The 15,171-nt window shown below is 40.3% G+C and overlaps 1 protein-coding gene across 1 annotated transcript in view; it reads right to left on the reverse strand.

The window, feature by feature from the left end:
• Nucleotides 1-9,446: 9,446 nt before the first annotated feature.
• Nucleotides 9,447-15,171, reverse strand: part of CREG1 (cellular repressor of E1A stimulated genes 1) — an 8,877-nt gene continuing 3,152 nt past the window's right edge. Inside the window, exons 3-6 of the mRNA XM_019470816.1 lie at nucleotides 14,571-14,609; nucleotides 13,380-13,499; nucleotides 11,890-12,074; nucleotides 9,447-11,341 (exon numbers count right to left, since the gene is read on the reverse strand). Coding sequence (XP_019326361.1) covers nucleotide 11,341; nucleotides 11,890-12,074; nucleotides 13,380-13,499; nucleotides 14,571-14,609 — 345 coding nt within the window. The 3' untranslated portion in view covers nucleotides 9,447-11,340. The remainder of the gene's footprint in view (nucleotides 11,342-11,889; nucleotides 12,075-13,379; nucleotides 13,500-14,570; nucleotides 14,610-15,171) is intronic.

The following is a 15,171-nucleotide window of genomic DNA, read 5'->3' on the forward strand; positions in this document are numbered from 1 at the left end:
GCCCCCTTGGCTCTCCCGTGCCTTCCTCTGTGGGGCCAGGTGGCTGGGCACGCAGCCCCGGGTAGCACGTGTACATGCTGACTAACTAACCCAGCAGCCCAGTGTGAAAGTGAAAATGCCCTGTTTTTTCTGCTGCTCTGAGGGATCTAACAAGATCACTGCAGCTAGCTACACAAAACCATGAGTAGAACAGGTTACATTTGAGTCTCCTTTGTTTAGCTGGATTGATGTTGACCCCCCAGGTCAAAAGTGGTTGGGATGGTGGTGAGTGGCAGGCTGAGCCAAGAGAATCATAACGCTTGTTTCTTTGCGAAGCCAAGCTAGTGATCAAATCAGGTGGTATTAAAGCAGCACTCTGTAGGCAGCGGTGGATAACCACACAGCCAACAGAATAAGCACGCTTTAGCAGTAACCCAGCAAATGTCACTCTGGAGAACGCATCGTACTATGAGCTGGAAAAACACAAACTGATTTGTGTTAACAATATTAAATCATTTCATTATGCTTTTACCTGAGGACCTCACCATGTTTTTCAAATTAGCCTTACTAAAGCCAGGGCAGTTAAGCTTTTACAGATAAAGAAATTAAGTCTTAAGGGAGACAGCGAAAACAAGGCACTAGAACTCAAAGAGAACCAGGAATCAGGGACACCTGGGAGTTGTTTGGCTTTTCAGTTTTGGGGCTTTTTTTGTGTTGGTTTTCTTTATTAAAAAAAAAACAAAACAAAAAAACACAATTTTTAAATGCATGAGAAAAAAAGCAAGGGGACAGCTAAGGTGTGCTTAGGGGTACTTTCTCCTCAACATTTCTCATTACATTATTATTTTTATTAAGCAGCAGCAGCTAATAAAAGGATTCATTTAGGGTAATAGAGGGGAGAAGAAACCCAGCATAATGAGATTAAATTAAGAAAGGTGAAATCTGGAGTTTCAGAAAAATCTTCCTGAGGAGATATTAGACAGAAGTAATTTCTCCAGCAAAGTGTTAGGGCATTTATATGAAAAGCATACCACGTGACACAGTGATGCCAACTCTCACTTTGTAAGAAATCTCACATTATTGTGCTTTTTTCAAATGTGAACAAATAAAAATACTCACTTTTATTAATAGAAATAAAAAGTACATTTTAGACAACTGTGAATTAGAAAAGCTTGAAAACACAACTTTGATGCACCTTAAAGCCTAAAACTCAGCCTCCCCCCATCAAAATACAACTGGCTCAACAGAAGACTACTGAGTGTTTACAATATTAATACTATTAATACATTTCAGGATCAGAGCTTAGGCTGGGAGGAAGCACAAGTATCCAGAAATAAAAAGTACATTTTAGACAACTGTGAATTAGAAAAGCTTGAAAACACAACTTTGATGCACCTTAAAGCCTAAAACTCAGCCTCCCCCCATCAAAATACAACTGGCTCAACAGAAGACTACTGAGTGTTTACAATATTAATACTATTAATACATTTCAGGATCAGAGCTTAGGCTGGGAGGAAGCACAAGTATCTCAATGAATAATTACTTTTTTTTTTCTCCTGCATTTCTAATCTTTAGAAAAGAAAGAGAAAGAGAAACGTGCATCCCCAGCATGTACAGGAACAGGATTGGTGATAACTATTTCCCAATAGTATGAAGACAACTGGCAGGGTGAGAGTTATTGTGCATATAAGATGTAAGGATTTATAGTCTTTTGAAAGAAAAGTAAATTGAAGTTCTTGGAAGAATGAGACCAAGAAATTCATCACCTTGCTGTCTGAAGTAATGAAGGCTAATACACTGATATAACAGCATTATGCTTTTATTTAATAATTATTATATATTGTACCAGCCAATACCAAAATTATTAGTATTACTAGTACCAAAACCTAGCACTGCATGCCATTCTATGATACCTAGACAGTGCTGCTGAGCCTCTGATCTCCCTCAGCCTTGGGGAGGTTTTCTTTGTGGCTCTTCTACCCCAAAAGCTGCAAGGGAAGGCTGGAGATGGGCTCTGACTCACCGCCAGGCAGAAGGCAAAGCACTGCCCATAAGAGCCACCATGCATTGAAGCTGAAAGAGGTGTCATTAGTCCCAGAAATGGTTGTGCTCAGGTACACGGTCTATATTCCGACGTGAGCTGGATAAAGCCCTTTCTGTCCACTTCCCCATGTGACAGAAGATTGGCTGAAATAAGGAATTAGTAAGAGGAAAGAGACCCCTGCTCCCACTGCAGGCTGCCTAAATCTCACTGACACCTTATCCAAAAGCTAAAATAATATCATACCTGTTATTGATATTTTTGGGTAACAGTATTTTCAGAGGAGCAAATGGCACTGCTCATCACTATTCTGCTGACCCCTGTCTCCTCCTGTTATTGATCATAGCTTCTCCCTCCGGCAGAAAGCCAGCAAATTATCACTTTGAATAAAGAGTTGAGGCCAAAGGTAAGGAAAAGGAATGAAGAGCTGTATAAGAAAGGGAGATTAATGGCAACAGTAGACACACTGGGAGAACAGCAGTTGGGCCAGTGTGTTTTGATGTCTAGATAGGGAAAGGTCAGAGAAATAGAGTATATGGACTTCATTTAGAAGTGTGGGTAGAGTCAGAAAAAGGCTTTGCATGACAGTGCCCCTAGAAACTCTCTCCTCCCCATCCCTCAGCTTTTGCAATAAGGCAAGCTTATCATTATAATCTAAATACAATGAAAGTATACAAAAGAGCAATCATGCTTGTATTATGAGTTATTCTCACAAGAAGCATGGCATGGGAGATGCAAATCACATGCAGTCGAGGAGTACAGAAAAAGATAAAGGGGAAGTGGTCTCTTCTCTAGGAAAAAGCTTTTCTGTGTTCATACAGCTTGTAATTACACGATGAGGAATTATTTTCTTAGACTGTCACCTTCTTTTCAGCCTATTCAGTCTTTGCATCTCTAGGAACTACATAGCACAGTAAAAACTTCAGCACCTCCTGCCCATGTTGTGCATTAGGCAATCTTGTAAGTGCATTTTTACCAACAGTTTAAACCATACTGATATTTCAGTTTACTCACTTCAGTCAGATTGTAAGACCTTTGTTAACACTGGACTAGAAACGAATGCCAAGACTAGTTCAGCTGAACCAGCAGCTATTTTTCTCAATACAGACAAGGCCACAGTGGAGACGTAAAACCCTCCCTGCTGGTTTAAGAAAACTTCTCAGCTAAACTCGACTCTTTATCTAAATATACGGGTGGAGGAAAGTGTATTTCAAGAATTACGTGCACTGGGAAGACCGCAAGATTTGATCTATGGTTCCTGAAACAGAATGGGTCAGGGAATTGAAGTGGTCCCCAAGTACAACTCAGTTGTGTTTAACACTGGTTAAGGTGCGGCTCATTATCTGTAAGGATAACATCTTTCATAAAATAGACAAGGTATGCATTCAATTGGTTCTGTGCATCAATATGCCATTCTTTCTCTGGACACAAGAAATCCTGGAACAGCTCTAATGCAAGGGGCTGATTCATCCCCAGAAGCATCCCCTTTTCATGCTTACTGGTTATGCTTTGACTGTACTATTAAAAAAAGCAGCAGGGTTTGCAGGTTTAACAGGAAATAAATGAAAACTAAAAAACAAACCTGCACCACAGTCAAGCCGGGGATTAAAAAAGTAACTACACACTGCCCTCTGGCTCATGTACCGCTACCACACAGAGCTTGCCTGTAATCATCACCGCAGACTGCTGGGACTAAGAACAGGTCAGTTATCGAAAGTTCTCCTAAGCCTATTTGATACAGTTAGTACTTGCAGGCAAAATTAATACCTACATCACCTGATGGAGGAGCTGGCCAACTTTAGAGACGGGAGAATCCAGACGGACTGCAGAGTCTTGCCCCTGATCCAGCAGGGAGTGATAGTTGTAGTGCCAGAACTAACTTAACAAGTATCAAAATCGTTTTTGGAGATGTTCACACAAAGATAATCGGTGTTAAATAACCAACAATTTTCTCTGGTGAGCAAGCTGTAGCCCTCAGCAAGGCATGCCATTCACGCAGTAGACAATATACTGAAAAGAAAAAGTCTGCTGTTTACAGTGTGTAAGCCCACAACTTTTATTGACAAAATGTTGCGGACTGACAGTCCTACATTGCTTCACTGCATTTCAATGCACTGTAGTGCCTTACAGTGAAGCTTCACTTTGCTATAATTGGGTTCAACTGTGCTAATCTCCTTGGAATGCAGCAATTAATACTTATTTAGTGATAATTGCCGCATTCCAAGAGGATTAGTCCCTGCCCTGCACTTTTGCCACCATTGCAAACAGAGAGCTGGAAAGAAGACAGTGTCTAACTACAGGTCTTGCTTTGCAGCTCCCAACAGGGAGACAAGAGAAGTTGGTCTCGCTACAACTGCTCCCCTGTGTGTGTGAAAATACTGCTTTTCCAAGGAAAAACCACTTGACTGTCACTACTCCTTGCAGCTGCATTGTGCAAATAGAAACCTGGCCGCATCCAATGAGGGGGGGGGGGGGGGGGGGAAAGACAAACAGAGCCATGAGTGTATGTTTCCTATGGGAGATGATAAACAGGCCGTGATCCAGTGTAAGAACGAATTCCTATTCATTATTTTGGGGTTTTTTGTGACTAGCAGCCCCCTGCTCCCGCTATGGTCTTAAAAATTTTCAGTGCAACATGAGTTTTGGAAACCTATAAAGGAGATGTTAGTAGAAACTTAAAATGCACCCTCTCTGATTACCCAGTTTTGAGACTACTGAATGTGTAATGTCCAATTCTTTCCTCCCCAGTGAAGCCTTTATGATCTGCTCTGGATTTTTTTTTTTAATGCACTGGAGAGACCACTGCTTATGTCATATCTTAAGAAGGAAGCACAATGCTTCTTTTCCTTTAGGCTAGTCAAGCTACTCTCTCACATCATTAACATTTTCACCTGTTAATTGCAGGTGAATTTCCCTTGGAAAATTCTGGGACCTTACCACTAAACACACATTCTGGAAATGCTCTTTTTAATTATAGAGCACCTTCAGTATTTTCTTGCATGGCTGTAGAGACTACAATTGATCAGCAAGGTTATGTCTCTCATGAATATAAAAGTATTGTGAAGCCAGATTTTAAGAACTGTGACAAGTATCCTCCTTTATTTTTCTTCCCCTCTTCACCCCTAACACATACCTCTTCTGCACTTTTCAAATGCTCATCTGGGGAAAAACTTAATTAAGTGAACTGAAATTCATTTAAGCATTTAAAACAAATCAAAAATCCAATTCACGCTTGATTAGGCAACTGTTTTTAGCTAAATGACAACAGGAAAGAACTACGCGAGGTTCTTATATACTGCAGGTTCTGTGCAATTATTTCTCTATTTCTTATCCCTAAACAATTGCTGCATTTCAATCTAGAAACAGTTACTTTTTAATACTGGGTGATGTTTAATAGGTTCCATTGGCATAAAACATTATAGAAATACAAAGTATCTTCAATGTTTTCACATAAATATACATGCTTACATATGCAATTACATACATATACCTAGTATTTCTTGAAAGTCTGTCTTCACATTTGCACACACATACCCTCTGCATGGCTTTGTCAAGTTACTCTGTGTTTGTACAAACCAGAAGTCATCTTGTTTTTAAAAAAGCATTCCTCTCATCTAAAGGTACTGAGATGATTTACAAGCATTTTACATGAAACCTGCAAACTGGTATCTATTTACATTTTTTTTGGGGGGGGGGGGGGGGGGCTGAGTCAGTGGCAAAAATAACATGAAGTAGTTCTAGACCTGTATGGGTACACTGACAACATTATTGAGGTTGAGGGAGAGACTCCCCTCTCTCAACAAGACCTGCAGCAGTTGTTGGATCTGCCACCATAAGTGTGCTATCTCTTTTGTTTAAACCGGCAAAGTTATATGCAAAAGTAAGCCTAATAGCTGCGGGAATCAGAAGCAAAGAGTAATGGGGAATTGTTAAGGCTTTTCTACCTAGGATATGAAGAGCTAGAGAAAAAAATAATTCAGAAAAAATACTACAGCTATCAGGTTCTTTGAGTAAAAAGAAAACATCCACTAAATAATACAAAATTTCATCACTTCAGATACTAACTGCATACCTGGTCTCAGTCAGCCAGAAGACTCCAGGCAGCTCTGCAACCAGCACAATTAATGAAGGTCAAGTTTTTAAAAAGCGCGACTTTTGTACCTTTAATATACATTAACCGGGTTTTGTTTCCTCTCTTGAGCTCCCAATCATCACGACATATATAGGAGCTTTGTGGCTTCAAGGTCAGACTACCCGTTTCAAATCTAAATCCAACTGAGGAAAAAAATCTGACAAAAGCAAGTATCCAGACAACACATTACCTAAGCCTTGTCTCCATAGACAACTAGGCTATGAAGAACATTAACCACTACAGCCAGAATGAATGAGTCTTACACTCTAATCTTATTACACTATAATATTCAACACCGAAACTCTGAGGAAGCCTCTAGACACAAAAGTTCTTAAGTCAAAAAGCCCTGGGAGCAACTCCAAGAGTTTTGCACGAGAAGCTCACGGACTGAGCACCGAGGGCCAGCTGCTCCACCAGAGCAGGGGAGCTGGCAGGGTCGGCAGGGCGGTGGCCTCGCCACTAAGATACACAGTCCCACAGTACCCAGACAAGAAGTGCAGGTTGGGTGACAGCAACCAGGGTCAACCATGGTTGAGGCAGGTTTGAAGTCAAGTCAGTGGGACTAGGCAAGCAGCGAGGGCCCGAGCTCCAGCACAGCCCCCAGGCAAACAGGGGAAGCTTCAAAGCAGGCTTTTCCCAGCTCTGCCTCACCACCCAAACACCTGCACATTGTCAGGGCTGGCCTCCAGCACAGGCAGCCCAAACCCCTGGAGAAGGGCTGGGGGGGACTCAAACAATCCAAGTCCAACAAGATTAATTAGCTGTTGGAAATTATAAATCAGAATCAGGTGGTTTAGTTCAGCTAACAATAAGCCTAAGCCAAAGCATCGTCACGCTAATGAATACCCTCACTTTGGATTCTTATAGTTAGTAAGTACTGAGAGAAATAAACACTATTGAGTCTGGAGGTGGCTGCTCCCAGATGACATTCCGAGGCATTCTATACTCGTCCTTTACTAGTTTCTTAATTTAAAAACCTTTAAATCATTTTCATGGATATTACTTCTGAGGACTCCATAGCACAAAATGATTACAAAACACAAAAAAATGATGAATGCTTCTTTTCTAGCAGCTAGCAGGCTGCTGTGTTTATGGAGGAAAGCATTCATAATGTAAAGCACTGTAGAGAAAGAATTTGTTCGTATCATGCCCCCTGTCATATGCTTTTCCGGCATCTTTGAGTTATGACAAATTCAATAACCAATTTCAAGTATTAAACATTTAACAATCAACGTGAATGTAAGTCTATGGCACCCTCTTGTGTTCAACAATAATATAACAGTTTATTTTATTCTTAATCTTTCTAGACTCAGTGTGTTGTTATTCAGGAAAAACCCGTTGAAAACAAATCCATCCATTAAATCACGATTAATACTTTTTGTATTAATCTAATACTCTGCTTGGGCTACCTCTATTTTATTGTGAAGATCACAGATGCAACATTAAATAGCTACAAAATTAATTCCAGATAGAACTGAATAAAGGATTAAACTAATTCCTGATATACACAAGCTCTATTCTGTAATGATGTAGCCTGTCGCAAGAATCTACTGGACATAAGTCTAACATTAAAACACAAGAAAGAAATTGAAAATCAAGAAGTAGAAACACAAACGTGTCAATGAGCAAGATTAGTAGACAAAGGAAAAACATGACTACATCGTTAGAGAGCCAGGCTGAGATTATCCCAATTAGATTCCCAGCTAACAAACATCTTGTGACTTAGTGAGGTGCCTAAGGTTATCCCGTGTCTCAGATTCTTATCTATGAACGGAGATACTTAACTTCCTGGGTGTGGACAGTGACTTCATTACTATTTAGAATATGCTCAGGTACATCAACCATGCCATGGTAGAGGATACACATAGTCAGAAGTCAAAACGCCGATTCATTGTTTGCAGCTGTATTAATTTCTTATACTCAGCCTCTTCTGTTCTAAGTCACAATGTTACTTCTGGATATTAGGAAAAAAGGAAACATGCTCACAAGCAAATTCCTGAATGAGCCTAATACAACAAAGGTAAGCACAGGGAGAAGAAAAGGAGGTGAGGAAAAACAGGACAAAAGCAGATGACTTTCTTGAGCTAGTGATATTAACATTTACACACCTATCACTAAGGGAGAAAAACAGAGATATTTAGTATGATACCCTAGTCTGCTTTACTATTCCACTTCTACATACAAAAATCTCTTTATCCAAGTGTTCAATGAGATGCATAGGTATAACAACTCCAGATAGTTCTTCTCTGATTAACCCTCAAATCCATCTCTGTGCATGTAGCTCAACCATTCTATTGTTCACTTTCCAAAAGAAACATCTGGCTGGGGTTCTCTCAAATTTCAAATATAGAGAGATTCGGATGATCTAAAATTGTTCCAATAAAATGCAGTAGTATTACAAAACTGTTTAAGATGAATTGTTACCAAAAAAGCCCTCCCACTCCCAATCAGAAAAGGCTTGGGAATTGGTACTAATGGGAACATCAAATCCGACAAGACAACCAGAAACAAAACAAGCTTTATTCTGTACCAAACCCTCAAATGAAAGTGATTCTTTTAAAGGTGGCATACTGGTTTTGGCTGGGATAGAGTTAATTTTTTTCATAGTAGCTTGTTTGGGGCTATGTTTTGAATTTGTGATGAAAACGGTGTTGATAACACAGGGATGTTTTCCTTATTGTTTGCACAACGTCAAGACCTTTTCCGCTTCTCACCCTGCCCTGCCAGCGAGTAGGCTGGGGGTGCACAAGAAGTCGGGAGGGGACACAGCCGCGACAGCTGACCCCAACTGACCAGAGGGATAGCCCAGACTGCAGGACATCATGGTCAGCAATAAAAGCTGAGGGAAGAAGAAGGAGAAAGGTGGGGGACGTTTGGAGTGATGGCGTTTGTCTTCCCAAGTAACCGTTAACACATGATGGAGCCCTGCTTTCCTGGAGATGGCTGAACACCTGCCTGCCGATGATACAGTCATTTAGAAATGTAGAAGTCCTAGCCGGAAGAAATAATCAAATAAGGCTTCCTTGTATTAATTTTCACAAACTCCACTGTTATTATTTTATGTTCTATTTCACAGTACTAGATTCAGAAAAGAAAGTGAAACACAAAGATGCTTATTTCATCCAAGGAGGGAAAGCCAGGTGTAATAGGGGTGTTTCACTATTTATTCTAGCAAGCGCGAAAGACTCCAGAGCAACAATAAAACGAGAACTCTGAAGAGAGAGTGCTTGTGTAAAAGAGAGTGTGAGGGAGAAAAGTATTCTTGAACGTGCAATAAATAACGCTGCACACCACTTGTCAAAAAATATTTTAATTTTAACAAAAGCCCAGCATCATCAGTCTCACACATCAGGAGTTACGGAGCGACATGTAATGCATTCAGGTATCTCCACGGAAAGGATCAAGTCCATACGCCTTATATAAAAATATTTTCCAATTTCATATTTAATCACAGAATCGTAGAATAGTTTGGGTTGGAAGGCACCTTTAAAGGTCATCTAGTCCAACCCCCCTGCTGTGGGCAGGGACATCTTCAACATCTAGTTGAAGCAACTAGAAGCATCTAGCAACATCAGGTTGCTCAGAGCCCCGTCCAGCCTGACCTTGAATGTCTCCAGGGATGGGGCATCCACCACCTCTCTGGGCAACCTGTTCCAGTGCTTCACCACCCTCAGCGTAAAAAATTTCTTCCTTATAAGGTCAGTGTTACCTGTTCAACATAAATTGTTGAATTTTTGTATGTAAAAAATTCATTTTGTAATATTTTAAGGTTTTTTGATCCTAAATTAATGTTCAGATAGTAGAACAGAATGGGTTTGATACAGTAACAAGTACCTTTTTTCCTCTTGCGGAGAAGGAAAACTTAGTAAGTTACGTCAAAAATACTTTCACAAATCATTCCAGTATTTGAGAAAAAGTAGTGATTAATAACGACATTAAGATGTAGAGATGATTTGGTGTGACGAATTCCACTGTTCTATATATGGATCTGCCTCTAAGGAGTCTAAATTCTCACATTCTTTACTCTGTCAACTAGGTAATATTTGCTCATTGTAAAATCAACTTAATTGTTCATAATCCCTTTTGGATATTTGTGAACTTAGCACATGGGAGATGAGAGGATGTAAAAAGGTGTTAATTTATTTTTTGTGGTTGTGTGTGGCTTATTTTAGCAGAGAATTAATTATGCACACCTTTCATTAATTTTCATTCTCTACACATCATGAATCATCTGTGTCATACGGTATTGCTTCTTTCTTGCTTCTGGGTTACTAAACCAAAATTGCTGTGTAAGGCTTCCAAAACCAAAACCCTGCTCAGTTCTACTGTTGAGGGTAATAAAAGCTGTTACATTGCCATTTGCTCAGACTAACAAAGCTGAAGATTTCAGAATCCTAATCAGAAAACATCACCCTTTACAACATTCTCATTGAATTTACAAGCCACTACTCTTCTTATACTAAAGTTAGATACTTCAGGTATTACCACCCTGCTTCTTTTAAAGAGTCAGGGCATATAACCACACACTTCTAGCTGAAGAGTTACCAAGGACTTATCACGAGGTATACGCACAGTTTGCATAAACACAATCGTATTCTATAGCACATTCAATGTAGGTAGTAAAATGGAAAAATGGCTCAAACGAGTGCGTGTATTCGCGTGCAAAGAAAATTCTGAACAGACTTTGGGAACTCAGCTTATCATTTGCCATTGTGATACAAGCAATGCTATCCATTCCACAGTCAGCTGAGCCATCCTGTGGTACTTTGCCATAAAGATCTAAACTAAACTGGTACTAAAAATAAAATTGGAGTGCTCACAAACAGGTATTATTTAACTAAGGCATTGAAAGGTTTAGAACTGGACTAATCCTTTAGTTTCCAGTAAACACAGCCTTTCTGAATGCAGACTGTCAACAAACAGACATCTTTCGGAATCACGTCCAATGAGTAAAATTTAGTTATGGCTTATGCACAAAGGTTTTTGAGTATGACATGATTCAAGCTGTGCTAGTTAGTGAGAATTCACATTTGCTTCAGAAGGGTTATACAAGCTCATTAACAATGCAAGGTGTTTGATTTTTTGCATTATTAATTCAGCTCTACAATACATAGACAAAAAATAAATCTTTCATGAAACAGCCAAAGTAATTCACTTGTATATCAGCATCACCAAGGATCTTCTTCCACCTACAAGGAGTAAGAATAAGAGTGAAATTGAATGCGTGTTGACTGCGCTAAAATGTATTTGAAAGTTTTGAAGACTTAGTTTTATGTAGATAATAGAACACAATTTCTCTATACTTCAATATTGCAATGATAAATTCAAAAGCAATTTTGTTTTGAAAATATTAAGCAATATTGCTGCAATACCATTAATACAGCTTCATAAACGCTGAATAGTCTCACTACTTTTCACCTGCCTTGCAATTAATTCAAACAGAGCACAGTGACTGTGCCCACTATAGAAGAAACCGTATGTTTCTTCTGACTGAATAAACTGAGGTACAAGTGCAGTTAACCACAGATAGTTCTATAGGTACTATACTTGATATTGTTAAGTAGGTGGATCCCCTATTTGAGCATATCTTATGATTTCAGGCACTGCATCCAGTAGACTACTTAGGGAAAAGACATAAATGTGTCTAGAGAGACAGTTAATATACACTGTTACTAATAAGGAGAAGTTTTACAGGTTCCAAATATGAGAGTTAAGCGTGCAAAACTTAAGTACTTACTAAGGCTTGACGCTGTAATATTCTTCTGGTGTCACAATTTTCAATCCACCAAAGTAGTCCAGGACCCAAATATTGGTGATGTTGAATTTGGCAAAGAACCAATTATGATCCTTAGGCCAATTTTCCATTTCAGGGTGGCGACTGAATAATGCTTTTTTTGCTAAGCCCGCTTCTGAATCTTTCACCTAAACAATAACCAGCAAAATATTACAGTAAGATACAGTCACGTGAAGAAAAATTTTAGCTAAAAAAACCCACTGCTGACTGCAGTGTGCTCTTTTCAGTTTAGCCATGTTTTGTCCCAAAGGACTCATTACTGTGGCAGAGTCCACTCATCTTCAGTGTGGTGGACAACCGCATGAGACAGACAAAAACTCCAAGGTAGTTGCTTTTAATATTAAATCAAAAGGGTGTTTTTAAAGTAAGCATGAGCAAGAAAGTACTTCATCAACATAAGAATAAATCTTTCAACAAATCACAAAACAGAGGAGTATGGATTCTTGCTGAATTATTACAATGCAATGTTTTGGGTGTAATTTCACCTCCTCTGCACCTGCTCACGCAAACAGACACAAACAGATCCAACTGTGTTCAGATGCATGCAAACACACACACACACAAATGGGATGATATAACAGAATCTACAAGAGAAGGGAAGCCGAAATGTGTGACAGCACTTAATATACATTCTGCAAATATTTAAAGGGTTAAATCAACAAGTTAGAGCTCTGGGTATGGTTCAAGAGGAACTAATTAAAATAAACAATTCCATTACCTGATGAGAAACCCATGACAGCAATTAAAGGATTGCTGGAGTGTACTGTACAAATATCTGAGGTGTGAAAACACCAAATAAGAATTTAGACTATCATACAGGAGAGACTAATGATGATTAGTCCTCATCCTCAATCATTATCCTCAATAATGGGATTAAGATCTTCAATGACTAACACATGCAGTTCTAAATCCCTTCTATGGGACACCAAAGTACTGGTGCATGAAAGAATACTGCCCTGGCAGCAACGCCACCAGATAACACAATGCACTTTTTCTGTCTCTAATACCTGTAACTTTATAGCTCAGGTTAATATTTACTTCAATAAAATTTCAGAAGCGTGTATGTCACACTGCACAGACCAAAGAATTTAACTGAGCAAAAGAGATGGATAAACCTTCACACTTCATTCACAAGAGAACTGTCTTAGACTTCTTAGTTTCAAAACAGGCCTAGAGGAATGAGGGAGGTTTCCTTCATTACAATATTGTCCTCCCAAGTTCCTTGCTAAAGACATGCCAACATAGCTCCTGCAAATATCAAGTGGTAACTTCATCTTCCTCACACAAACTATGAGCTAGCCTTCTGGTATCACGGCACATAACACCTCTTCATATACTTTCGCACAGAAATTCTAACCTTTCTCTTCTCCATTCACTAAACAATACTATTTGGTGCACACAATCTTGTCCAGCGTCAACTTTCAACTGCTTACCTTTACAATACTCCCACAGAAGATTATGTGGGCACAGAGGGGATTCTGGGGATCGTATCCGTGCTTCTTGCAGTAAGGAGTCTGTGCCAAAGACACAGTTAAGGAGGCATTTGAATTGATCTGAAATGCAAGTAGTACAACAAGAGGTTTACGTACTTTTGCAAGAAAAACGTCATACCCACCATATTTTCAACTTTCGGTACTTTATTCAGCTCAGTATTACTGGCAAAAAGAACAAAGCTGTCATCACCTTTTCCTAACTATACCTGAAAGCCTACTTAGATGAGCCCTGAATCTGAAAGAAAGCCCAGTTTAGAAGTGTGCTGAAGTTTGTTAGCATAAAATGCAAACCTCACAAAACAGCACTCCTTAAAATTCTGAATTCAATATACAGTCTAGCTATTTCACATTCAAATGATGATATATTCCAATTTACATACATACAGGACAGCACAGAAGACAAGGATATACAGTGAACTTCATTAAGTTAATTCTGGTGGAAGGACAGAGTGTTACTGAAAGGTAACCAACTGAGTTTCACAACTGTTGATGAGATTAGTTAAAAACAAACACAGACACACACACACACACACACCCCCATCAAAACAAGCCTCCCGGCTATCCCCAAACTGATCAGCTCTTTTGAAGTTTAAAGCTGATTTTAAAAGTTAGGTTTAAAAAAATCCTGAGTATTTAAATGACACCTAAATTGAAGAATTAAAGAATCTGTATCTGATTGTTTTTCTAAAACTAATTTGGTGAACGTAGCTTGAAAAGTATTGGTGCAAAACAGGGTTGCCTACCGCAGAACGTCACATGCTAAAGTTCATTTTCTCCCAGCAAAGAAAGTTTACGTGCTTTGGGAAACTTCATTAGAAGAGCTCACCTAACAAAGAAACTCCCAAAAGTCACTCAAGCACTACGCAGGGTACCACTGAACTGATGAGACAGGAGCCACCACCCAACCCTCAGCACTGGTAGGAAGTCACATAACTACAAAAAAGCTGACTCCCGATTACTCAGCACTTCCTCCTACCGGACCTCTCGCACGTGACCTTCACCGCTTCCCTCATTTCCTAGCCAGCTCTCTCTCGACCACAGCCACGCGAAAGAGCTGAGACAAGGCCAACTGCAGGCACTGGGAGCCTCAGCATGCCAGCCCGCTGCCTTCCTTTGTGCGCTTGCCTTTACGGTAAGCTCCAGAGATTCAATTACTCCTCCTTCAGTAGCCTGTGCAGGAGCCCTCTTTGCTCAGGTCCCACACTCCCAACTTCCAGTCCTTTTGACACGTTTTTGTGACGTTCTCCCCGTCTAAATATTCTGCGGCCCCTCATTTCTCTACTCAGTGCTTCCGGAAGCTTCAGCCACTTCTTCTGCCAGGGTGCTGCTTAGCAATTTTTCAGACCACGATCAGCAGGAACTTCTCAGGGGGACTACTGAGCGTCAACACTGGCAGCACCGCTCTGTGTTTAGGCGTTCAAGGGCTAGTAATTGTCCCCGGGGCTCACAGATGAGGCGACGTCCCTCGGACAGGCAGGCAGCACCACTACGCCGCCGTCAGAAAATGCCGGTGTAAACCCCGACTCCTACAAGAGAAATTCCAACCGCCACTCGCTCCCGAGACGAGAAAGCGCAGGCGGCCAAGAAAAGCGTGACGTTGCACTAGTAACCTGCGTGCTTGCGAGTTCCAGGTCTCCTTTGTCGGGGTCACCGCTTATATTTGCGGCTTGCATACACCACTGTCAGAGCTGATTCGGCAGGGACACCCCCCCCCCCCTCCCCCCCCCCCCCC

The sequence above is a fragment of the Aptenodytes forsteri genome, unplaced genomic scaffold (genome assembly GCF_000699145.1).
Source record: "Aptenodytes forsteri isolate BGI_AS27 unplaced genomic scaffold, ASM69914v1 Scaffold287, whole genome shotgun sequence".
NCBI classification, from domain to species: Eukaryota; Metazoa; Chordata; class Aves; order Sphenisciformes; family Spheniscidae; genus Aptenodytes; species Aptenodytes forsteri.